Genomic DNA, 23,567 nt, shown 5'->3' with positions numbered 1-23,567 from the left:
AGTTCGACCAATATAGTAGTAATGGCGTTAGTGTTTCTCTCTTCCCTCCGTGGCTTATGACAGCTTTACTTATATGCACTTATATGCATAAGAAGATTATCCCAAGACAATAGAGTGCTTTAGTTCAGGTTTTGCGTCTCCCCGAAGTCTTCCATCGCAGGTAGTGCATGATTGCTATGATGCCGCTGCCCGCTGTGATGATGACTGTAGCGATGAAGCTACAAGGACCTTGTTTTAATAACCAAAGGGCGATTTGGAAAAAGTTCAACAAAACAGCCCAATAATTAAACTTTACCTGCTTCTTTCGAACAGTGAATTGGGTTGGTATCCTTGTCAGGTGGAAACAAAGGCGATCTCTGAACGCAATTGATCTCCGAGTTTTCTGTGATCAAACGCTACAGGAGATTCGTACCATAGGCTGGCAAATCCAGCTCCTTGACCCAAAAGTCGCTATAAAACCTAAAGTTGGAAAAACCGGGTACGTCTTTTCGCTCCCATATCATGTCTTCCAGAGCGTTACTTGGATGGCAATCCCACGGGCGGTCCACAAGAAGACAACGCATCATCGCAAAGCCGATAGAGAAACGGTCAGAGTTTCCCATGCCGAATATTAAACAAACAGGCTGATGATGAGCTTGACAGCCCACGACGAGGTCGACATCGTCAGGGTGCTTGTAGAGCTTCTTCAGATTTTCAATGACTCCAGGGTCAGTCGAAAACTTATCTCAAGTATCTCAAATTGGGACAACAACTTCTTGATCCTAAGCGTTGTCCTCGTGAAAATATTGGTTGAATGCCGACAACCCTTGCTCTCGCTTATGCACAATACTTGAGACGACAATGTCAAAGGGACGCCCACGGTAGATTCCAGCGCTTCTGAAACTCTCGTCTACTCCAGGCTTGAAGTCGGGAATGTGCGACCAAAGAGCCCCAGCAAGAATTCTTTCCAGCCCGACATTGAGTAACCCAGTACTATTAAAGCTCGTCTCAAACAAGTTTTGCTCCCATAATGTCTCATTGTTCTGATCCTTGATTGGGAAGCTCGGAATGATAAACTCGTGAAAGCGATAGACGACAGCCATCATTGCAGAGACCGTCATTGGCTTTCCATTTTTGGTGACAAGCGGCCAAGGATACGTGTTGGCAGGGTTTATTTCCAATGCGTTCTCACCAAAAATCTGACGGTAAAGAGGAAATCCGTCATCTCTTGGCCATGGCATCTTCTCTGTCCAATAGGCCATTTGGTATGCGTTGGCGATCAATGCATGTTTCGCAGACATGACGAGTCGCACGGTCTGATACAGCTGCTCATCGTACCGGCCCGGCTTCTGCTTCTTGAGAATGTCACAGAGCCTGTTATGCTCACGAAGTAGTAATATGTGGATACCAAGAAGCAGCCAGTCTTCATTGGTACGAGGATCGCCTCCGGCAAACAGTCCCTCTGGCTCTACACCAGGCCGCGTGTTGGTCGGTACACCCATGCTGTTGAAGGGAAGGTAAGAGGCTTTTGCCCTGGTCCCAGGGGACTGGACCTCTTGCATGAGAAGTTTGCCATCAACTTTTGATCGAAGTCGGTGTGCTATATCAGTAGTGCTGCCCTATAAAGACGATATGTCGAGCCATGTTGTTGCCATATTGATGTTTTCACGAGGGTTACTTCTGGACGTGCCCGTTCCGGGCATTGCGGCTGTTCTTGGCACTCTGAGTATGGTGTTAATAGAAAATACCTCCTCATCCTCTGGCATAGGGACTTCAATAAACTCATCGATAGAAACTCGGCCATACGTAACGTCATGCATGATGAACTGAATAAGTCAGCACCAAGAATCGAGAATCCACGGATGATACACTCTCACCTCAATAAGCCCCAGAAGGAGAGGCGTATGTTCATAGTAAATCGTCTTCTTCCTTTTGAAAATCGAATTACTAGTGGCTCGTGGGTTTGGGCCTTCTCGTGGCTTGGGTATATCATCGGCGTATGTGTATTGTTGGTAGTCGCGTGGTCTGGCCGATCCAATAGAGCCTTCACCCGATTCACCTCGCTTCAGCCAATTACAGTGCCCTTCATAGGTTCGAAACCACCAAGTTGATTTGTTACGGAGGCAATCCGGTTCTAATTCATCGTTTAGGCTTCTGAAAAGCAGGCTTGCCTCAACCTTTGTATCATTGTCAGGACCTTGGTCTGGGACGTGCGGGCCAATGACAAGGATGATAGGTCGTTGTGGCGTGGCAATCTGGCCGGATAGATCCTCGATTGAGGTAACATTGTCCGACATGGTACCTTCTTCAAACAGTTCTTCCCACTGGTGATTGTCCTTTTTGTTTACGAGATTTCTTAGCCATAGTAGCGGCTATATGGCCGAAGTTCACCACTCGCAAAAGTTATAGCCCTAGCAAGAATTACCAGGAAGTCAAGTCGCATTCTGTTGCAATGTTACACTTGCTAGGCAAGGGAGTGATTGGGATAAGATGAGGGGTAGGTAGGTTCCATACCCTGTAGTGAGAAGCTAGAGTTAAGTTGGGACACTAACAGCACTTCTTCCACTCATGCGAAACATTCCACCAACGACTAAGTTACCAAGATAAAGCGCAATCTTCCAAGTCCTAATTATGACAGCGTTCAACATTGACAGGGGAAATAGATGAGCAAGACGCGGTGCTTGCCAAAATTCGTTCGCGGCGCCCATTTATCATGCGCTCCCTGTTCTCATCCCCCCTCCACTTGTCCCTCTGCGCTTTGCAAATTTGCTTTGGTGTCTTTCCCTCTGCGTTGGGCAGGTCCATCAGTTCAATCCCTCCGGCGTTTGTTAGAGTTGTGAGGACTGCATTCTGTATCTCAACTTTCTCCGCCAGACCCGGGGTGGATACATCGCCGGAAGCGGCTACATGGACAGGTGTCTCATTTGTCGAATTACCGATGGTAGCATCACCGCCCTGTTCTATAAGAAAAGACATTATGTTATGATAATCCAGCCTTCGAGCTGTAATATGTAGAGGGGTATTTCCAGCATGATCAATATCGTTAACCTTTGCGCCATGGGCAAGGAGGAGAGATAAGATTTGTTTGTCGATTGTCTCATCTGTACCATCACTGGAGAACATACTGTGTAGCGGTGTTTCTCCGTGGTTGTTGTGTATACTTGAATCTGCGCCCTTGTCGCAAAGGCTTTGAAAATTTGGCCTGAAGACTTCCCCATTTTCACCGAAATATCGAGCGGCGTAATGCAAGGCCGTGTTCCCCTCAATATCTTGGACATTGACTATCGCAGGGTCTATGTCTAAAATAAGATGGATAGTTGTTTTAATATTCTGTGCAATTTCGTGTAAGTTGGGGTTATACAGGTTATTCCGTGCAGCCCAGTGAAGAGGGGTACTCCCTCGACTGTCACAAGAGGACACCATTTCCAGGGCACTGACTGTGTCCCCATGATGATCGAGTAGAGTCTCAAGAGCAACGAAGTTACCACGAAAAGAAGCCATGTGAATTGCAGTGACGTTGTCGACGATATAGTCTTGTTCGTCGTACAGTCGTAGTTGAAGCGAGTGTTTTGTGAACTCGGCATGGACATCTGCGCCGCCGCTAACGAGCCTCTCGATCATCTTAGAGCCTGCCAACTCGGATGCCATTAACAAAACGGTTTCAGGTTTCCCTGACGAGTCTTCATGAGCCCGTGCAACCACGTCCGAAGGAAAGGCACCCCAATCCAGTAACAGATTCATCACAGCTTCGCTCTTGTCAACAGAAGGCTGCCAGTTGAATGCCTCGGTGTATCTCGTTGAATATAAATCTGAGTCAGCAGCAATAGCAGTGCAGCCGGTATAATCTCGCTCATGGATATCAGCGTATAGTGGCTGGTTATCGAGTAAAAATTCTACTATCTCCAGATAGGCCCGCCTAGCAGCTTCGTTAAGCAGGGTGAAGCCGCGTTTTCGAAAGGTAATTATTTGGTTTGGTTCAATAACTCTTACGTAGTAGGAAAGGAGGGTCTTAAGTGCACCAAGACTTCCGTGTGATACAGCTATGTAGAAGAAGGAGTAATATAGAGGAAGCTCCTCTATTTCCTCGATAACCCATGGCGCAATATCGAGATACTGCTCAAGAGTCGTCACATCATCCCGATAGATGATTGCACCAAGAAGGTCAAATTGATCTGTTTCGCACAGAACAGATCCATTACGATCAACCATAGTGATTGGTGTGTAAGGAGGCTCTTTGCCATTATGATACTCGTTTGGACCCCGATCGAAATTGCGGTAAGGTGATTCAGCTTCGGGCAGAGTGGACGGCATTATTGTTAAGTATTCAAGTGATCGAAGAGAAGTTGAACCTTTTCATGCACAAACACTGAGCTTTTAAATACTTATAATTGGAATTCTTTTGATATTGGGAATGAGTCATCGGCAAGTATTTAAAGTGGAACTAATACATAACAAGCAAGCACAGTCCACCTGCTAATTAATTTTGTGGCAATATGGCAGTTGCCTCGTAAGTTATGTCTAGTTTTATACATATAACCTTAAATGCATTACACCTTGAGTAAACGGCACAATTTGACAGAATTGTAGCTTGTCTGTGACTAATGATGATTTCGCTATATCTTTCTGTTTTGTTCCACTCCACCTTCGCCCATGTCGGTGAATTTATATTCCGGATCGACAGGACCATGCTATCTCAACGTGATTTCCCTTATCTAAAGCATGTCAACCAACATGATTTTGTTCTCGCTTCAGCCATACCATTTTAGCCAATCCAAGGTCTCTTAAGATCCCATATTCGAGATCACATCGGCTTAATTAGCTGGTTATCACAGCTCATCATTCTACAACATTTCAAAGAGAAAAAAAAAAAATACAACCTTCACCTGGCGTATGCTCATAATCAAGCTCTGTCAAGATGTCCGACATTATCAAAGACATGATGCGTCAGGTTTGGCAGATCCCGCGCGGGACCAAGCTGGGACCGGAAGGGAGGAAAAACCCGGACAATTTCCACCACTACCGCAAATGGGGTTTCACCATTTACCGTACCTACTACGGTGAAGAGTCTGAAAAGCATTGGCAAGCGCTTTTATACTCTTTAAGGCATCAGACTAAGCTGGCATTTGGAGTCTTTGAGGACGACGAGGAAACAGATCAAGATGATAGGCGACGAGTTCAGGAATTATTTTATCTAGATGTCCGAGAGGATCCCTCTCGGCTGGATGGTCTCGATGTTCGAGGTCTTAGGGAATTTTGCAACGCCGAAAAGCTCAAAGAGACTGAAGTTGTAGAGAAAGCTAACTCCAAGTACCGCGTGAGCACAAGGCCCCACGAGAGTCGAGCTATGGCAGATTATCTGTTCAATTATGTTTTGCTCGCTGATGAAGCTGTTTTGAAAGATATAGAAAAAGGTGAATTCGTTGTTAAGGCTATCTCATTGTCGTGGTTTGATGGTCACTCGGGATGGGGATGGGCGAGGATCCCGACGGGCTATCTGTTGGAGTTGTGGACATTTCTGATGTGGAATAAATACCGGACTGAGTTCTGTATTAGCTTCCGAGGATCTGAAGAAGATCTTGCGGACAGTGTTTGGCCTGGGGATTTGGCACTTCTCTGTACTGGAAGCTGTTCGGAAATTCGGAAGTGGGGTTACTACAGGAACCAAGAGGATGAGATGTGGTAAGGAAGGTCGAAGAACCAACCAGAAAGACTTTCGTCAAGACAAAAGAACAATCACTCAGTTTTGACACGAGAATACATAACGAATCTACACAGTGCCTGATCTCATCATGTCAACACAGCCAAAACCTTTGCAACTAAATACGACCCCCTTCAAGTCTGTCTCGTAATCGTGGCAGCAAACCTTAACACGTGCTCTTGACTCAACGTATATCCTTCGTTATCCACCCATCTCTCGTGGTCTTGCAAATCTGTCGCGGAGTTTTCCCCTCCGCATCTCCCCGATCCATCAACCCTTCTCTTCCAGCTTTCACCAGGACTGCCAGCATATCTTCCTGAGCTCTGATTCTCTCCTCGGATCTAGTAAGAATATCACGCCCTTTGTAACTACCGCAAGCGGCTCTGTGAAAAGCAGTCTCTTTTTCCAGATTCTCTTGAGCAGGATCAGCACCACGCTCAAGGAGATACGATAAGGCTTCGGTCCAATGGAGGTTGAAGGCCGCAAGATGCAATGGCGTGTTTCCAGCATTATCAGTATCCGTGGGGCTTGCACCGTGGGCGAGCATGATTGATATAGCGGCTGTGTCGACGGGATCTTGGTCGGTGATTGTAGTGTCGTCTCCATGGAGACGAAACAAGGTATGCATAGGGGTTTCGCCATTGTTATTGCGTACACTAGCATCGCCCCTTCTGTCGCATAAAAGCTCGAAGACAGCTGTATACAGCTTATTATGTCGGCTCAATGACCGGGTAGCGTAGTGCAAAGGTGTATTTCCTTCATTGTCCTGAACGTTGATTGCCGTGGGATCGAGACTGAGGAGTAGTTCGATGGTGCTTGTGATGCTTTGGGCTATTTCCTTCAGATCAGGGAAGCCATCGATCTCCACTGGCAGTTTATCTTATAAAGATTTTAAAGCTTATTCCTTAATAAGAGAACCTTATATATAACTGCCCTTATTACTTTAGTATTTAACTTTAAAGCCTTTATAATTAACTTTAGGGAGCTATTTTTATATCTTCTAATTTGCTTTTTAAGGTATTTAGACTAAGATTAAGCCTTTATTATTATCTTTAGGGTCTTTAAAACCTATAGGGTTAATAATTAGCTAATTTCCCTAGGAGGTATTAGGGTTTATAGTTATATATTAAGCTTTAAGATAATAGTTTTTAGATTAAAAGAAGTAAGTCTAGCTTTTTTAAAACCCTCTTAGATATTACCTTTAGTAAAAGTAACTTTAAAGGTAATATAAAAGTCTAAGAAGAACTTAGTCTTAGAAATATAAGTTATAAAGTATTTAATTAAATACTTTATTTCTTAATTATAAGCCTTTTTTAGTATTATAAAGTACTTAAAATTAAGTGGCTAAAGTAAATAAGATATATAAGCTAATATATAAAGTATAATTATCTTATTATCTTAATAATATTTCTTAAAGTTAATAAAGTAATAGCTTTTATAATTACTAAGAATTAGAAGATAATACTAAGTAATTAATTATTTAATCATAAATTAATTAAAATACTTTAGCTACTTAAGACCTAACTTATTATTTATTTACTTATTTTAGCTTATTATAATAACCTAGTTAACTAAGAGGTTATATTCTTAGTATTAATTTATAAATTAATATTAGCCTATACTAATAATAAATAATATAATTAATTAACCTTTTATATTAATTACTTAAATTATAGTAATTTATTTATAATTTATAGGCTATACTAATTTTAGTTTTTTTTAACTTTCTAAGCCTATAATTACTATTTTAGTTATTATAAGACCTATTATAAAGCTAGTCTTATTAAAGTTTTAGATATTATTTAATTAAATATTATACTTTATAATTATATTTTATATAAGCTTAAACTAGCTATAAATAATAATTAAATCTTTATATTTAACTCTCTAGTAATTATATCTTTAAAATAAATATATTTTTAACTCTAATTACTACTTAATAAAGTTATAAGCCTAGTACTTACTAATAGGTAATATATTATAGTTAATAAGCAGAGAATTAGCTATTTCTTTTATAAAATATAATTATATAGGAAATCCTTAGGAATCTAGGTTAAGGAAGAATTAAATTATTATCTGTTTTTCTAAATTAAATAGTTTTTATAACTTTAAGACCTAATTGCTTTATAATTAAATGCTATTTCTTTAATTACAGAGGGTATTATATCTAACCTTATATATAGTAATAGCATATTAGAGATATAATTTTAAGTTATTTTAAAGGGCCTAAAGGGCAAGAAGAATTCTAGCTTTATTTAAAGGTTATAATATAATAGGTGGTTGAGAAGTATCTGATTAGATGGTAATAATATAGGATGAGGGATTTTTGGTCGGTATACTTATCTGGTCGGCATGCTTATTAACCACGTTACTTTAATAAATATAAGTTATTCTTTTTAAAAAAGTATTTATATTAAAAATAATTATTTAAAGTCTTAATAAAATAATTTTAAATAGGATTAAAAAGTATTAAATTAAAAGTAAAACTAAATTAATACTATAATATAACTGTAAGCGTGATACTTATTTAAGCGGGAGCCTTATTATAAAATCCATATTACTATCTTGCCCACTTTCCTCTTTTCTAAAAACCTATAGTCTTCCTTCACAACCTATAAAGTATTAAACGCAACACGAGACAGAAACATCGGAATCGATAAAATGCCATCGATCTCAGAGATGATTGATTTCCTATGGCGGCCCCCACGAAAGGAACCAGGAGTCAAGAGGCGTCCACTTGATCAGAGAGATCCAGCAAATGCCCAGTATTATCGCAACTGGGGGTTTACAGTTTACCGGACATATTATGGCCCTGACTCGGATAAGCATTGGGAGACACTTATCGATGCAATGACTCGACAAACTCACCTTGCACTCGGCTACCATGAGACTGAAATGATATACCAAGAGGACCAGAGACAGAAGTGGGGTTTATATGCAGACAAAAGCGACTATGTGGACGACATAAACCGATTGAAGAAGCTATTTCGTCTTACAGTGAGAGAGGACTCATCAGTACTTGATGGTCTCGACATCCCTCGCATTCGAGATCTGTGTCGCAAGGAACTTCCGGAGGCCAGCAAGAATATAGAAGGGGCGAAAGCTTGCTTTGTCTTTGTCGCCGATGAGGCTGTGTTAAACGATATCGCCCGTGGAGTGTTTGTGATCAAAGTTGTTGGTTATGATTGGGACGAGGATCGAATCGGGCAGGGTTGGATGAGAATTCCAACCGGCGAGGTGCTGACGTTTTGGGAGTCACTTTTACTCTGGGACTTCATTGAAACTGACGTTTACCGCGAGATTAATGATCACTGGTTTGGAGAGGAGTCGGAGAGGTACACTTGGCCAGGCGATGCCTCCATTTATCCAACTCACGGCTGTTCCGAAGCTCAAACTGCATCTCAGTCTAGACATTCTCAGTTCAGGTTTGACTATTGACTGAAATGGACTCGGAGATGGAACAACTGCATTTTAATCTACATACTTTCTAAATATTATAAATACAGAAACTCAATCTGACCCGGTACTCATTTCGTCTTCATCCTCCAACAAAGGGATGTCCCAGTCCGTTACGATGCGCACAAAGATCATCTGACTCTCAAAAGAAACAATAGCCAGCCTAATCTCTTCCGCTCTGGCACCCGAAGCCGCTCTCTGCCTTTCTCTAAGCTGAGCTATGGCCTCGCGAAGCCACGCTCTTGCAAGTCTTCCTGCCTCCTCGAAGTAGTCTTCTAGCCACTCCACGAAAAACTTAACCGCTGGGACAGGGCGACCCGGATGTTCATTATTCCAAAGATCTTGCGCGTGATCTAACTGGTTCACGATGTTGTTGACGATTTTGTTGATCTTCGTTCTGACGGTCTCGCCGTTCTCGTCTCCTTCTTCGGAGCCCATGTATTCAAACAATGAAATGACTGTTCGAATTTGTGACATCAAGCGGTCTGTGTCATAAGTTTCAAGCCGATTTTCCGCGACAGGGGCAAAGAGTTGCATAACCTGTATTTCGTAACGTTTCGGTTAGCCTAGGTGACATGGTGGTTGTCGTTATTGAAGATATAGAGTACTTACCCTGGCCTTTATAGAGTTGATGGGTCCTACGATGATGACAAAGTTTCGAAAGTTGGTCTGACTGCCAAGACACTCGAAAATACGAGTCAACACATTTTGATTATCGAAGGGGACGCCGCGGCCATCAATATCAGGGAAACCGCCATGCAGTTCCCCGAGTCGTAGTGCCTCTTCCCAAAACCTTACAGGTATCCCATGGTAAGTAGATTGAGCTCCACTTCGTAATCTTTTGAGCACCTGTTAGCAAGCGACGTCTCTCTCAGCTTTGCGATCAGAAAAGACGAAAACGTACGTTCCAAAACCAGCGTCTAGAAAGAACCGCTTCAAGATGACTTTGTCAATCAGATGCTCGGCTAATTTCTAGTGTCAGCTGTAGTAGCCCCAAGACTGGGCAGAAAGATACAAACTCTGAAAGCCCATGTTCTCCAACCCGACGGACCATGTTGTATACCATAGCTTGGTCTCGTGACAATCTGCCTCGTTGGCAAAGTCGACCACCTGGGCATCCGGATTCCTCAAAGCCAATTTCTTTGGCTCATCATGCTGAGAAAATCATCAGTGACTCGATCACGATGAGGCTCGGGATTAAATGGCAGTCCAGGTTCACTTACAGCGGGAATGTTGTATTCAATTGTCGCTTCACCCCCGCCTCTATCCCTCAGAGGCACCTCATTATGTTCTGCACCTGCTTGTCGAGCATGCAAGTGGTAATGGAGGTGTGCAGCTGAATGCGAGGCCCTACTCGTTGATAGGCCACGCCGCCTCCTGGCTGCTTCAGGGGTAAAAGGCTCGCAAACGCCGTTCTGACATATGGTATTTGTACAGTTAAATGCCAATGTCCTTCCATCACTACCCTTCCCCAGAATGGCAGCGATCCTGGCGTTGGCCCGTTTAGGATCGCATATAGTGACGCGCGACATGACCTCGGGATCCTCGTCCTCCCACTCAGGTACTGAATTCTTCGCTTCTTGAAGGGTCCTCACCACCAAGTTCGGATACTCTTCCTCCACAACAAGATTCCATTTCGGCGTGAGTGCCTCCGCCACCTCTTTGGAGACCAAGCCCGCGATAAGTCGGGCCAGCAATATAACCAAGTCGTACGAATCCTCCATTTCTTTAGCCCTCGGGGATAAATCCATGGAAAGCGACGAGACCATCGTAGTGTCGTTTAGCGGATCAAAACGCTTGAAAAGACCGCCGTCGTCTTTTGGACAAGTTGGATTCTTGATCCATGCCTTGACGTCGTTCTCAAATGCGTCAATCTTGGGATTCTCGACCTCAAAAATCTCGGCATAGTCGGTCTTGCAGCAATGGGCCATTCCCCCGACCCCGGCGATAGCACAAGTATCGACCTGAGTGTCAATAGCAACCTGGATGCGATCGGGAGGACAACCACTGCGGCAGAAATCCCTCGGCATGACGTCCGGTACTGGTCCAACATTCCTAAACTTTTGGCAATCTGTGAAGCGAAGGTTCTTGTCGCTGTCGTTACAGCAGAACTTGCGGTACTGCACGCCGGGAACATTGAGACCGAGCTCGTTCTTTGCGTCGTCGCAGTTGCCACCACCAGATCCCGAGGCCGAGTATGCCAACAGAGACCCCATCTTCTTGTTGCCGAGGGGATTGGGACATCCTTCCTGAGCATCGCACTTCGGATACTGACCCCATTCGCAAGTGCCATAGACCTTTGTACCCACGACGTCGGTCTTACAGCAGGCTGTCTGAAAGTTCTGCTTCTTCGAGCCTTTCTGCTTCTTGCAGTAAATCTCGTTGGAAGCGATTTCGGTCATATCGCTTGGGCACTCGCTCCGAACCGGGCAGCGCCCATTGTTATGCCCGTACCAGCCGCACGTGGGCATCTTTGTAGATCCCGCAGGGCAGCAGAAGGTATGGCCGCCGTCACCGCCACAGCCCGTCTCGTCGAACATGATCTCGTTCTTGCGCGCACCTGAGTCGCTGCGAGGGACAGGCACCCAGCCCTTGCGACATCCCTCCTTGCAGTTGGTCCAGCGACATTGCTCGTTGGGAATCTTCTTGATCTCATATGCCTTCTCTTTCGGGTCAAAGTCGCCCGATGTGGTTTTTCGGTTTAGTGATAAGGCCAATGCTTTGTTGAACCTCGCCTCTTTGGTATCATGTGATATAGCCCATACCATGACACCTCCGAGACATCGAGATTTCGCATAGTCAGTCTTCAGCTTGAACGTGTCCTCGTCATCGTATGAAACCCACTGATTGCCCCATTTGGCGACCTTGACAGCCTCCTCCTTGAAGAAATCGGGCTTGATGTTGTACTTCTTGATAGTAGTCACAATCTCCGAGTTCAGCAGGATGCCCTTCTCGCGACTACAGTCACCAGCCTTGCCCGCTGCCTTGAATAGGCAACCGGGTTTGGTGCAGGTCCCAGACTGGACCGAGAAAGCACGACCGTAGAAGCCCATGCCGAGGACGACCTTGTCCGACTGGATGTTGTTGCGCCAGAGCAGGTCGAGGGCAAGATCGATCTCCGTAAGGTTGCTGTGAGCATTGAGAAAGGGTTGGGTGTAGTTCTTGCCTTGATCCCAGGCACCATGCAAGTCGTAGGACCTGTGAGAGAAGTGAATACGAGGACTGAGAAACTCATTTGAGAACTCACATAATGTTGAAGAAGTCAACCGTTTTTTCCTGTTAATAGTTGTTAGTGTTTGCTCGGGGTTTCTGTAGAGAACTGACTTACGAGCTTCTTGATGTCGAATTGTCTCAGATACCAATATGATGCAGGCAGCGTGATACTAAGACCTTTGTCGGCGGCGTCCATCATGCTCTTGAGCCTCTCCATGAACTTGGGAAAATTGGCAAAGTCGACCGCCCGACCGCCTCTGTCCGTGTCGACAGGGTATTCCCAGTCCAAGTCCAGGCCATCAAACCCGTAGGTACTCATGAATGACACAAGAGACTTCATAAAGGCTCGTTGACGAGGAAGAGAAGCTGCAAGGTCGGAAAACGTAGACGCGGTTGGACCTGGGTCGTTGAAGGTCCAGCCACCAACTGCGATGTAGACCTTGAGTTCAGGATCCAGTCTCTTGAGTTCGGTAAGACGCTTGTACATTCGGATGTCGGATTCTTTGTCTGGCTTTATCTCGAAAGTCTTGGGATCGATGGTAGCGAAAGCGAAATTGATATGCGTGTACAGTCCGATCGGAATCTGCTCGGGAGAGAAGGCTTCGCAGGGTCGGGCTTTCGCCCATCCCTCAAAGTATCCAATAACTCGAGAGACATCGCCAGTCTTACTGCAACTGGGCTTCTTGACCTTTTTCGAGCCACAGAAGTCTTTGGTAGTCTTTTTTCGTGTCAGTATCTCGATCAGAATACTGCCTGAGCAGCGCTGGATGCTTTACTTACGCCGCAATATCCGTGCTTGGAGCAACAGACATTGAGAGGACATTTGTCGTTTTCGGCCCATTTAGAGCCGAATCCAGGATTACACTCCGATTTGCGATCGCAGTCCGATCGACAGTTGGTTCCGCAATCTGTGAAGGGAGTAGTGAGCATCAACTTGGCACGTCATGCAGACTAATACTACTTACAATCAGGGCCAAAGCCACAGTTGCCGGATTTGTTACAGCAGCCGTTCTTGCAGCGTTTGGTTGCGCTGCATGTCGTGTCGTCCTGCGCTGCTACTGCTACGCAAAGACATAACAGCAGCAGGCCGAACAACCACGTGCGCATTCGCATGTTGGCTGTCGCTTGCTCAGCAACGAGGGTAGTTCACAACAAAGACAGTTAATGTGAGCTTGAAGCTTAGAAAGATTGAATGAGAGTATTCTTGCGACAGGATTGACAAACTTCTTCGATCACAACTGGCTCTACTCTTGCGCAGATAATAAGAAGCCGTACATAGACAGCGAACCCACCATACCTCGATACCGCGGTCTCCGTTCCGACTGTCTAGGGTGAAGAGCAAACATGGTGGTGGATGTTGCTCTAGTGCCCCATTCGGTAAATTCATGTAGTCATTCGGGCCTTCCGACAGGACCGTGAGACCGGTGATACAGATGCTCGGTCCTCTGCTCGTGTATGCAACTCGCAATTAGCCTCCAAGCATGGTCCCTTCGCGGTTCAGGGTCCAGCGTCCCGCATTCAAAGTAACCATAAATCAGGACAAGCCTGCAAGGGTCGTGACAGAGTTTAGTGCTAAATTCTCAGCAAATCATTGGCCCGGCTCCCCAACCGCCGACTAGCCTCGTGGGGCTGAGTGGCTTGAAGCTAATGACTACAACAAACTCACAACCAACAGAGCGTTACATATGAACCAGCAAAAGTCCTTTTGTTTAGGGAGTTCATTGAAATTCTCTTTCATCCGGCTTGGCGGATTTGGCACATGCGATGTCTCGGGATTTGATGTGATATTGCACATCGGATGATGAGCCTCGGCACGCCTAATGTCAGGGGCACAGACGGGTCAAGAAAACTGCTCATCCAGGATCTGCGTGAAGCGTGTTGGTTCTAAGCAAGACCCATACAGGTGGCAAGGGTATCGAATTTCCGCTCATCATGAAGCCTGACGTTTTCCAAGTGACCCGTATATACTACCTGAATCAATTGTTTATCGGAATGGGGTTCTGTTGATCGCCACCTTTGTAAAAGCATCTCAACTTCAATTCTTTTCTCTCACCAAGCAGCTGCAGATCAACGACCATGGCTTCAGTCCTCAAACTTGCTGCACTCGGCCTTCTCGTTGGTACAGGTGCTTTCCGCATCTACGAAGCCGAAGACCTCGAGGCTTACGATGTATCGGCAGCCTGTGTTAGTGCTTTGTCTGCTGATATTACCTGTAACCCGTATATCCGCTCGTTCATGCAGCCGACATACAGAGGTTCGCTGGACAATGTGACATTCACCGATCAAATTTGTGTTGGAACCTGTTCTGGATCCCTTCGCCGATGGTTTGATACGGTGTCCAAGGACTGCGACGGCGAGACTCTCGGGTCTAGCAACGCCGTTCCTATGCGCTATGGCGGTAACATCTGGGCTGGCTGGAACGAGACTTGTATTAAAGATCCCAAGACAAAGAAATATTGCAACGGTGAGTTGATACAGAGAAAAAGGGACCGCACAGGTTGCTAATGCGGAGTCACAGATATCATTGATGAGTTCTCTGAGCCAGAAGATGGCGAGGATATGCCCCGTGAGGAGTTATGTCACATCTGCTATCAGAGGCGCCTTGCCATAATGCAATCTTCTCAGTACTCCATCTATAATGAGTACTACAAGGAAGAACTCGAGCGTGTCTACAAGACATGCGGTGGTTCGGGACCTACTGAGATTCTGCCTCCTGTCAAGCCAAAGGAGAAAAAGCCAGAGTTTTGCCTGACTGGTGAATATTACACGACCAAGGAGGGTGACACCTGCGACTCTATCTCTAAAGCCGCAGGTGTATCTGGCGCTCTTCTTTACATGGGCAATCAGGAAGCCATCCGCGATTGTCGCGAGGTTCCTGCGGACTTGAAACTTTGTCTTCCTACGGCTTGCGAGACTTACTACGTGAAACCCGGCGATACGTGCTTCAGCATCGAAAGAGCCCTGGGAATCCGCATGGACAGCATCTACAAGTACAACTCATGGGTCGACCGCGATTGCACCAACCTTCAGGTTGGCACTGAGTTCTACGGCAGATCCGTCTGTATTTCTCCTCAGGGCTCCAAGGACACCATTGCAGCGGTCTCGGAGGGATCTACGATCAAGCACAAGTTCAGCAGTGGAAACGGACCTGCAGTCTTGCGTACTGATCCGCCGAAAGACGCCAAGGTTGCCGAAGGCACCACTCTGATGTGTGGTGAATGGCACGTTGTTGGAAAGTCCGATACTTGTAATGGTATCTGCAAGGACAATGGAATCTGTGAGGATAAACTGATGTACGCCATTAACCCCTCATTGAATGAGAAGGACTGCGATAAGAGTTTGGTTCCTAGTACTGCTTTGTGCGTGGCACCTGTTTCTGGGTGGGATTCTTCTAAGTAATTAACACGATATGCTTGGACTCTTGAGGTGACTATATGACAACCGATAGATAGATAGATAAGATGTTTTTCTAGGCTAATCGCAAGCTCATGTTGTTCCCTGACATGTTTCCGTTTACGTGACACAGCCGTAAGCCTCAATATAATTGTGAAGCAAGTTTTCGCTTGTTAAGTCAGTCATATCACTGCAAACACAATAAGGAACGAAACTCGAATGCCAATCCCCAGCGTATCGGCTTATTTCCTTTGGTTCCTAAAAGCCAAGCACCCTGTAGGCCAAATACGGAATACGCGGAACTCTCCGACATTTCCTGGAAGCCAGCCTCATTAACGGTGCGAAGACTGGGTATTTGGCGGAGAAACTAAAATCAGGATAAGAATGACCGACAAAAGATCTTTCGTTCTTCGCCTCTAAGGATAACGCGAATTCACGCAAAACCTAGCCAACGGTACAAACAACGACTCAAATCATGTCTCGTGGCAAGGAGGGGGGCGGGCCGAGGCTTACAACCGCCGCATATGCTCGAGTCAGAATCGCCTGTTGGAGACCCAGAAGTAATTTCAGTATGGACGCGAGATTGACGCGAAGACCGAGATTCTTCGTTAAAGCCTAAACTCAGAATTCACGGAGGGTCCAGTCAGTGGGTCGTCACATGCAGCCCCTGCTTAATCTAAACCTGCATCAGCTGAAGGGACAACCAACAACCAACAGCATAACAAGCACCAACAGATTTAACGAGAAAAAATTTTGAAGGCGGAGAATTTATCAAAAGTCCGAGTTACCAATGCCACATGGATTTCACCGGAGAAAAAATCCCGCAACATATCGGGAAATGACATACCGGATGTTAGAGTTTGGCCTGGAGAATTATGCTTATTTGGAGAACAAAAGTCCGGCTAATTTTAAGGTTCTGACAGCTATCCAGGTCACGTCAGACCAACCGACCATTCACGCTCACCGCCTGACAAACCTTACCAAGCATGTTTGTAACGTTGTATACCCGTTATTGCGGATCTTGCCGGATCAAAGTCGCATGCCGAAACTTGACCCCCATGCAAGGCTGTTGGTCCGTCATGCTAAGACGGCACATTCTATCCTACCGGTCTTGGCGTGCCTGATGCCTTCGGAACCTCGGGTTTTCATGACACGAGCAAGTCGACGGATCCATGACCTGATCTGGCAAGTGAAAGAGGAAGATGGACGTATCATGATAGTAGTTGCATCGTGAATAAATTAGCATGACTGTCGGGTCTTGAAGATCCGACTGAGTAGTTCCAAGCCTCCTACGCAAGTTTGAACGCCGGCTTGTCCTTCTTCTGCAGAATCCTTCATTTTACTGGTTTCCCTATCAGTCATGCATCTTTCTCACTTGCTTGTTCAAGGGCTGTTGGCCGTCTCTGCCGGAGCATCTCGCCACCGAAGAGTCCGCCGACAGAAAGGACCAACTGATCCAGGCATCCCTTCGGACTGCACCTACTGGGAGACAGTAGAGGCCGACGGTCAAGATTGCACTTACCTTGAGGATCTTTGGGAGTTGGAACACGATACATTTGTTGAATACGTAGGCATCCCCTATGAAAGCCTCTGTTATTTTTTCGCTAACAGTTTGTAGAACCCCAGTGTCAAGGATGACTGCAGTGGTATTCAACTCGGGCACTCGTACTGCGTTGAGGTCAACAATGGGTTTCCTCGTGACGATGATCCTCCCAAGGTGACAAGTACTAAGGATACCAAGCCCGAGCCTACGCAGGATACCAAGCCCAGTCCTACCCAAGATGGTCTCATTCGCACTTGCACATCGTTCTACGAAGCCAAAAAGGGGGATACTTGCAACAAGATCATTGCTCAGTACAAGACTTTTGACTTTGATGACTTTTTCAAGTGGAACCCCGCAGTCGACAAAGACTGTAGTGGCATCTGGGCTAACACTTGGTACTGCGTGGGAGTTCCTGGAACGCCTACAAGCCCACCAACTAAGACAATTGTGACTATAACCAAGCCAACTGGAACACCTAAGCCCAGTCAAACCCAAGAAGGGCTAATTGAGAGTTGTACGGCCTTCCATATGGCTGAGAAAGGCGATACCTGTGCCAAGATCGTGTCAAAGTTTGGCACCTTTGACTTCGACACTTTCTACAAGTGGAACCCAGCAGTTGGCAAAGACTGTAGTGGCATTTGGGCGAGTTACTACTACTGCGTTGGTGTTCCAGGCACCGCTACCGTCAAGCCTTCAGCCACTACGCCGAAGCCGACGGCGACCGGAGGAATTGAGACCCCCTCTCCCATTCAAGAAGGTTTGGTGAAGAACTGCAACAAGTTTCACCAGATCGCCTCGACCACTACTTGCTCCTCCATTGAGTCGTACTATAAGCTGCCGCTCGCCCAGTTCCTTGCGTGGAACCCCGCTGTTGGCAAAGACTGCACTTCTCTGTGGAAAGGTTACTGGGTCTGTGTCAGTGTTGAAGGTTACAAGCCAACGACTACAACAACCACCAAACCTACTACGACCAAGCCTGCGAATGGCATTACAACACCTTCACCTATTCAAGACGGCATAATCAAGAATTGTAAGAAGTTCCACCAGATCAAGTCCACCACCACCTGCACTTCCATCGAGTCATACTATAACCTCCCTCTGGCAACCTTTCTCTCATGGAACCCTGCTGTCGGCAAGGACTGTACTTCCCTCTTGATCAATTATTGGGTATGCGTTGCAACTGTTGGCTGGAAGCCTCCCACAAAGACCAGTACGAAAGCTGCCACGACAACGCAGGGTTCTTCCAACGGGGTCAAGACACCACCACCTGTACAAGAGGGTATGGTCAGCAACTGTAACAAGTTTCACATGGTTCAGAAGACCACCACTTGCGCTTCGATTCAGGACTACTACAAGATCTCATTGACAGACTTCGTGAAGTGGAATCCTGCTGTAGGTAAGGACTGCAAGGGACTCTGGGCGGGATATAACGTCTGCATTGGCGTGATTGGTGGAACACCTACCAAGCCAGGAAACGGGGTTGAGACTCCTTCTCCAATTCAGACTGGTATGGTGAGCAACTGCAAGAAGTTCCACATGGTCCAGTCAACAACAACTTGTGCGTCTATTCAGACGTACTACAAGATTACTCTGGCTCAACTTACTAAATGGAATCCTGCTATTGGTTCCAAGTGCACAGCTCTTTGGGCCAAGTACTGGGTTTGTGTGGGTGTATAAGGATATAGTATCGCGGTATATATATCACTAGATAACTTGAAACATCGGAAAACTCTTTTGCAAGACTTAAGTTCTCCTTCCGTGCATATGTATCTTGTTCGCCTGCGTAATGAACCTTGGGCCTACCATTGTTAGGAGACAAATTACCTGTGAGATTCTCACAAACCAGTCTATTGCGAAGCCGAAAACGTTGAAAAGAATTTAATTGTAAAAGGAACATCATCTTAAAGCGGGGGCCGGCTAATAAAACTACCACGGCTTCTTCTCTTCCCCAGCATCTTCCCTCCTTTGCTTTACATTCACCAAGCCCATCCTCCCACCAGTCTCATGGTCAGATCCTTCTAAATGATTTATATACTGTGGCATCCTCCCCCATTGGATGTCCTACCAGTCGACAGAAAAGATCACGAGTATGCAAACTACACGCGCTGGGGCTACGCTATCTATCGGACTCATTACGGTCCTGCGTCCGATAAGCAATGGGAAATATTGCTCGATTCCTTGCAACGGCAAACCAAGCTTGCAATGGGTTCTTACGTCGATGAAGACTGGACCGAGGAGATATTGTGACAAAAGGATAGCCACATACTACCCGAATTTCAATGCAAGAGCCAAGAAGAATACAGGCGCGACGTGAAGCAACTTCAGGACCTATTTTATCTAGACACCTGCGAGGATCCTTCCTTTGACGGACTAAGTATCCGTCAGATTCGCCAAGTTTGCGTTATCAATCCACCTGGAAATAAAAAGACCATGGCTAGTTATCATTTCCGGTATGTTCTCCTCGCCGATAAAGCAGTGTTCCAAGCTATAGAGAAGGGAGATTATTAAAGTTGATGCATATAACTAGAAAGAATGTAGTAAATATTAGGGCTAGATATAGATTCTGATAAGCTATTTACTTAACTTTTAGTATACTTTATGTAAAGATAAGATTATACCTATAGGGTTATGTCGTTTAAAGGTCTAGAGGAGCATCTAAAAGAACATATTTGGCCTGGTGGTTTCAAACTTCACGATATTGGTGATAGCTCTAGAGTACGGCGCAAAAATCATTATGATAGTTAAAAGAATGGATCCCTGTATTGAAAGCAAGGACTAGCTTCTGTGTGTTAATATAAGGTCTTAGCTATAGGTCTCAACTGGAAATAACAAATCTGGCTCAGAACTTGAACGTTATACCGAAATTCTTAACCAATTACGAAAGAAGGGCAAAACGTTATGAGATGAGATGTGGAGGTACCTCATAGGAGATATAAGGTATATTTAGCATTCTATAGCTCTAAACATATGGTTAGCACATATACTGCAAGGGTCACTCGGTGTCCGCGTGAATAAAACAACCTTCGTTTCTCTGCAGGTGAAGCAAAGATTGAGACCCGCCAAGGTGAACTTGGGCCCGGGCCAACCATGGCCGGGGCAATACTTATTCCGATTCTAGGCAACTGCCCGAACGAAAATTAAAATGAATGGCTTTCTTGCAATTTCATAAACCTACTACTATTTGGCTTTGTAGTCAACCTCCTCTTTGGAGTCTTTTGCACGCCGCTCTCTCCAAAGTCACATTCCGGTTCAACATGACGCAATTGAGTCATTCGAATGTGTGGTGCGCTATTTGCGGAGGTCCAGTCGCTTCATACAACATTACATCGCATTACAACCGCCCAAAGGATTGTCACAAGTATGATCCAGATCTGGTCGACCCAGCTGACGTTGAGTGGACAAATCAGTCCCAGATCTTGGGTTATAATCCTTCGGCTGCTGCAAATTCAAAGTCTGTTCCCAAATTTTTCCTTGTAGAATATGCTGACCAGACCAGGTTCTATGTATCCGGGCCAGCTAGAATTCGTCGGTTTTTGAGCTTATCCTCTGAAGCGCAACAAGATCCAACCCTTGGGGGTATTGACGTCCGTTCTCTGATAGTCTACAAGAACGAGAAATGTCGTGAACGAGTGATTCCGTTCCACCCGGAATGCTACGAGACTTTGGCATGGTATTTGACTGGGACTCCTGACACTACTAAGATTAACAAAGGGGCACTCTATAGAACGTTCGACCGATTCTCAGTTATTAGGAAGATCCGACCACTAGAGCTAAGGTGTCTTTCTCTAGATTATGGAGATGTCAACGAGGCTCAGGGTTGGTATTGGAAATGCATTCCTGGGAGATAGTATACGGTTTCCAACCCACAGTATAGAACTGAACTACAGAATGAGATTTCTTCTTTTATTTCAGGTTCTGAGTTCAAGAGCGAGGCTCTTCAGTTCTGCTATGGAGCTAGGACAGGGTCAAACCCACTAGCAGCTCTTCCCGAAACAATCATATATGCAATTTCGGAATTCTTGGACAATCCAAGTCTTCTGAATCTCTTCTTTGCCTCATGGGCGACATTTTTGAGCTTGAGAGACAGTGATTCTTTTTGGAGAAAACGCATAGTGACTCAACTGCCTTACTTTACCGAGCTACACGAATGCTTGAGAAATCAGTCACAAGGCTTGGAGAGCAGGGACTTCAGAAAGATTTTCCTATGGGCGGAGACTGCTTCACAGCCACGGGCAGGAGTCGCGAAATCCATGTTCCCAGTCGCCAATCGTCGAAGGATTTGGAAGGTCTGTGAGCAAATTGAGAGCCTTTATATTCGAGAACCACGGCGCCAACCCACCGAACAAAGTTACATCAGACATCAGGCTGTCAAAAGTAAGCTCCAGGTACTGGGCGACACTCGAGAGCCAGGCTTGTACTTTAGGTCAGCGAATTTCTTGCGAGGCTGGCATGAACTCCTACTCCCATGGACAATTGACCTCTTCTGGAACTCGGAAGGAGATTTGTCCAGCATAGCTGTCAGTTTTGGAGAAGACCAGAGAATCTTCGGACATGAGCCACAGGAAAAAGGGGCATATCAGACGACTGGATCCTTCCCAGGCGGTGTCTGGATCAAGGGCTTCGTCTTCCATATCTATGCCTCATCTGTCCTTAGACCTTGGCAGGCTTGTTCTTGGAACTATTCGTCATGCATGGGGGTTACGGTAAGTCAACAGGTAGTTAGAAGCAATTTCGATATCTTACTCAGTAGCAGGCGTATCTCACCGATGGCTCTGAGCATACGTATGGCCAAGATGGTCAGCACTTATTCAAAATGCCCTTTGCTGTTGCGGAAAATATGGCCATAATTGGTATTCAAGGTACTCTTACAGTAAGTTGTTGCAGGATCTCTCAGAAATCTAACCTGACAAGGATTATAAGGCACATAAAAGATACGGTGTTGATCCTTTTATTGAGAAAGTGTGGGTTTTACAAGCCCGCACCGATGGCGGAGAAAAGCCTTCAGAAGTCCCCGAAGCGAGAGCCCATGAGGGGTCCTGCTGGAATGCGAAGACCTATATGTTCAAAAGTATGCTCACGCCCGACTCTGATATAAGATTAAAGATGTGTAAGGGTCGCATTCGGTATAGTGGGCGTTGGCACAGTCTTGTTCCCCTGAATACCCTTGTTCTCGCCAACGATACAGACCAACTGTCACAAATACGCAGCATTTCTGCGTATCTTATACGAGACAAGTATAGCTTGAGTCACTGCGGAGCTCACTGTTGTGACTTGGGCAACTTGCGTCTGGCGACAGATAAGGAGACTCGCTACTTAAGAGACCGGGATGACGATGGATCGATCTGGCCTGAGCAGCGTTGGGATACGTTCGAGGTTGATGGGCGAGGCGGTGAAAGGATTGAGGAAGTCAAAGTCTTCCACGGCCCGTATCATGATACTGCGCCTACAGCAATCGAGGTAAGTGGACGAAGTCGATGGGAATCTAGCTAACATGTGATCTAGATCCATACCAATCGGGGCCGCTCAGTTCTATGGGGTGTGGACATGAAACGGGATGAAAATGGGGGAGAAACGAACGAGCATGCTCGTCTTCCAATTAAACTTCCTACTCATCTCCGTGCGGACGATGGCTTTGCTATCGTTGGTCTCGTTATGGGGTGCGGAAAAGTTTTTGGTCGCTGGCACTCAGACAACGAAATTATTGACCCTCACTGGGAGCGCAAGCAACTCATGATCGGCAAGGATTACATGGATGAGGAGGTTGTCAGGGGACCTTGGACCATGGAGCAGTATGAAAGGCGTAACGAGGCGTCTATCCATAGAGGCATGAGCAAGTTTGGCATTATCACTAAAAGGATCGTAGACGATCCAAAACTAGTGGCACTACGTTGATAATGGCGACGGCTGCTATTCTATCGCTGAGAAGTACCATATCAATTTGGCAGACTTTTACAAATGGAATTCTAAGATTGGCAATGACTGTTCTGGTCTCTGGCTGAACTACTATGTCTGTCGGAGTTGCATCCTGAGCGATATTTGCAGTACCTAGGGGCGTGGATTCGTTATTGGGCTGCTGCTAGGATGGCTTTCGGCGGGGCGTGTAATTATCAGACATTACTGTGCGTACTCCGTAATAACTTGAGCTTGGGCCTAGCTCTGACTCTTCGCCGGAAGGTCTACTGTATTTGATCGGATATTAATAGTCCTGCACAACTCCACTTATTACAAGTATCAACTATGAACCTACGCATGGTGCTTTATAACTCTCATCGAACACTTTCTTCT

The 23,567-nt window shown here is 45.7% G+C and overlaps 9 protein-coding genes across 10 annotated transcripts; 5 read left to right on the top strand and 4 right to left on the bottom strand.

The window, feature by feature from the left end:
• Nucleotides 1–761: 761 nt before the first annotated feature.
• Nucleotides 762–2,276, bottom strand: FOXG_16955 (uncharacterized protein; the record flags this gene model as incomplete). Its single annotated transcript, XM_018396981.1, has 3 exons — nt 762–1,598; nt 1,728–1,805; nt 1,857–2,276. 3 exons carry the CDS (start codon nt 2,274–2,276, stop codon nt 762–764), a joined length of 1,335 nt encoding a protein of 444 aa, XP_018257794.1.
• A 176-nt stretch (nt 2,277–2,452) lies between these two features.
• FOXG_16954 (uncharacterized protein) lies at nt 2,453–4,290 on the bottom strand (the record flags this gene model as incomplete). The annotated part of the gene is made up of 1 exon (XM_018396980.1): nt 2,453–4,290. One exon carries the CDS (start codon nt 4,288–4,290, stop codon nt 2,605–2,607), a length of 1,686 nt encoding a protein of 561 aa, XP_018257793.1. The 3' UTR covers nt 2,453–2,604.
• A 469-nt stretch (nt 4,291–4,759) lies between these two features.
• FOXG_16953 (uncharacterized protein) lies at nt 4,760–5,755 on the top strand. The gene has a single exon (XM_018396979.1). It carries the CDS (start codon nt 4,895–4,897, stop codon nt 5,660–5,662), a length of 768 nt encoding a protein of 255 aa, XP_018257792.1. The 5' UTR covers nt 4,760–4,894; the 3' UTR covers nt 5,663–5,755.
• Nucleotides 5,756–5,861: 106 nt separating this feature from the next.
• Nucleotides 5,862–6,305, bottom strand: FOXG_22640 (uncharacterized protein; the record flags this gene model as incomplete). The annotated part of the gene is made up of 1 exon (XM_018403045.1): nt 5,862–6,305. One exon carries the CDS (start codon nt 6,303–6,305, stop codon nt 5,862–5,864), a length of 444 nt encoding a protein of 147 aa, XP_018257791.1.
• Nucleotides 6,306–8,274: 1,969 nt separating this feature from the next.
• On the top strand, nt 8,275–9,201 carry FOXG_16952 (uncharacterized protein). The gene has a single exon (XM_018396978.1). It carries the CDS (start codon nt 8,339–8,341, stop codon nt 9,113–9,115), a length of 777 nt encoding a protein of 258 aa, XP_018257790.1. The 5' UTR covers nt 8,275–8,338; the 3' UTR covers nt 9,116–9,201.
• Nucleotides 9,058–13,664, bottom strand: FOXG_22639 (uncharacterized protein). 2 transcript variants are annotated; one of them, XM_018403043.1, is made up of 9 exons: nt 13,312–13,664; nt 13,127–13,254; nt 12,462–13,064; nt 12,381–12,409; nt 10,357–12,331; nt 10,153–10,288; nt 10,038–10,098; nt 9,746–9,971; nt 9,058–9,673 (listed from the first exon to the last, which is right to left on the bottom strand). In XM_018403043.1, exons 1-9 carry the CDS (start codon nt 13,457–13,459, stop codon nt 9,188–9,190), a joined length of 3,792 nt encoding a protein of 1,263 aa, XP_018257788.1. In that variant the 5' UTR covers nt 13,460–13,664; the 3' UTR covers nt 9,058–9,187. The 2 variants fall into 2 exon arrangements, with proteins under 2 accessions (XP_018257788.1, XP_018257789.1); XM_018403044.1 differs by having other exon boundaries at nt 10,038–10,288.
• Nucleotides 13,665–14,083: 419 nt separating this feature from the next.
• Nucleotides 14,084–15,879, top strand: FOXG_16949 (uncharacterized protein). The gene is made up of 2 exons (XM_018396977.1): nt 14,084–14,810; nt 14,865–15,879. Exons 1-2 carry the CDS (start codon nt 14,423–14,425, stop codon nt 15,743–15,745), a joined length of 1,269 nt encoding a protein of 422 aa, XP_018257787.1. The 5' UTR covers nt 14,084–14,422; the 3' UTR covers nt 15,746–15,879.
• A 1,056-nt stretch (nt 15,880–16,935) lies between these two features.
• Nucleotides 16,936–19,024, top strand: FOXG_16948 (uncharacterized protein). The gene is made up of 2 exons (XM_018396976.1): nt 16,936–17,306; nt 17,358–19,024. The coding sequence occupies exons 1-2, from the start codon at nt 17,100–17,102 to the stop codon at nt 18,957–18,959; spliced, it is 1,809 nt and encodes a 602-aa protein (XP_018257786.1). The 5' UTR covers nt 16,936–17,099; the 3' UTR covers nt 18,960–19,024.
• Nucleotides 19,025–20,536: 1,512 nt separating this feature from the next.
• On the top strand, nt 20,537–23,174 carry FOXG_16947 (uncharacterized protein; the record flags this gene model as incomplete). The annotated part of the gene is made up of 5 exons (XM_018396975.1): nt 20,537–21,098; nt 21,195–21,985; nt 22,036–22,152; nt 22,194–22,739; nt 22,785–23,174. The coding sequence occupies 5 exons, from the start codon at nt 20,537–20,539 to the stop codon at nt 23,172–23,174; spliced, it is 2,406 nt and encodes an 801-aa protein (XP_018257785.1).
• Nucleotides 23,175–23,567: the final 393 nt, after the last annotated feature.

Source organism: Fusarium oxysporum, genomic scaffold, assembly GCF_000149955.1.
Source record: "Fusarium oxysporum f. sp. lycopersici 4287 supercont2.40 genomic scaffold, whole genome shotgun sequence".
NCBI classification, from domain to species: Eukaryota; Fungi; Ascomycota; class Sordariomycetes; order Hypocreales; family Nectriaceae; genus Fusarium; species Fusarium oxysporum.
This window is presented reverse-complemented; position numbering and strand designations above follow the sequence as displayed.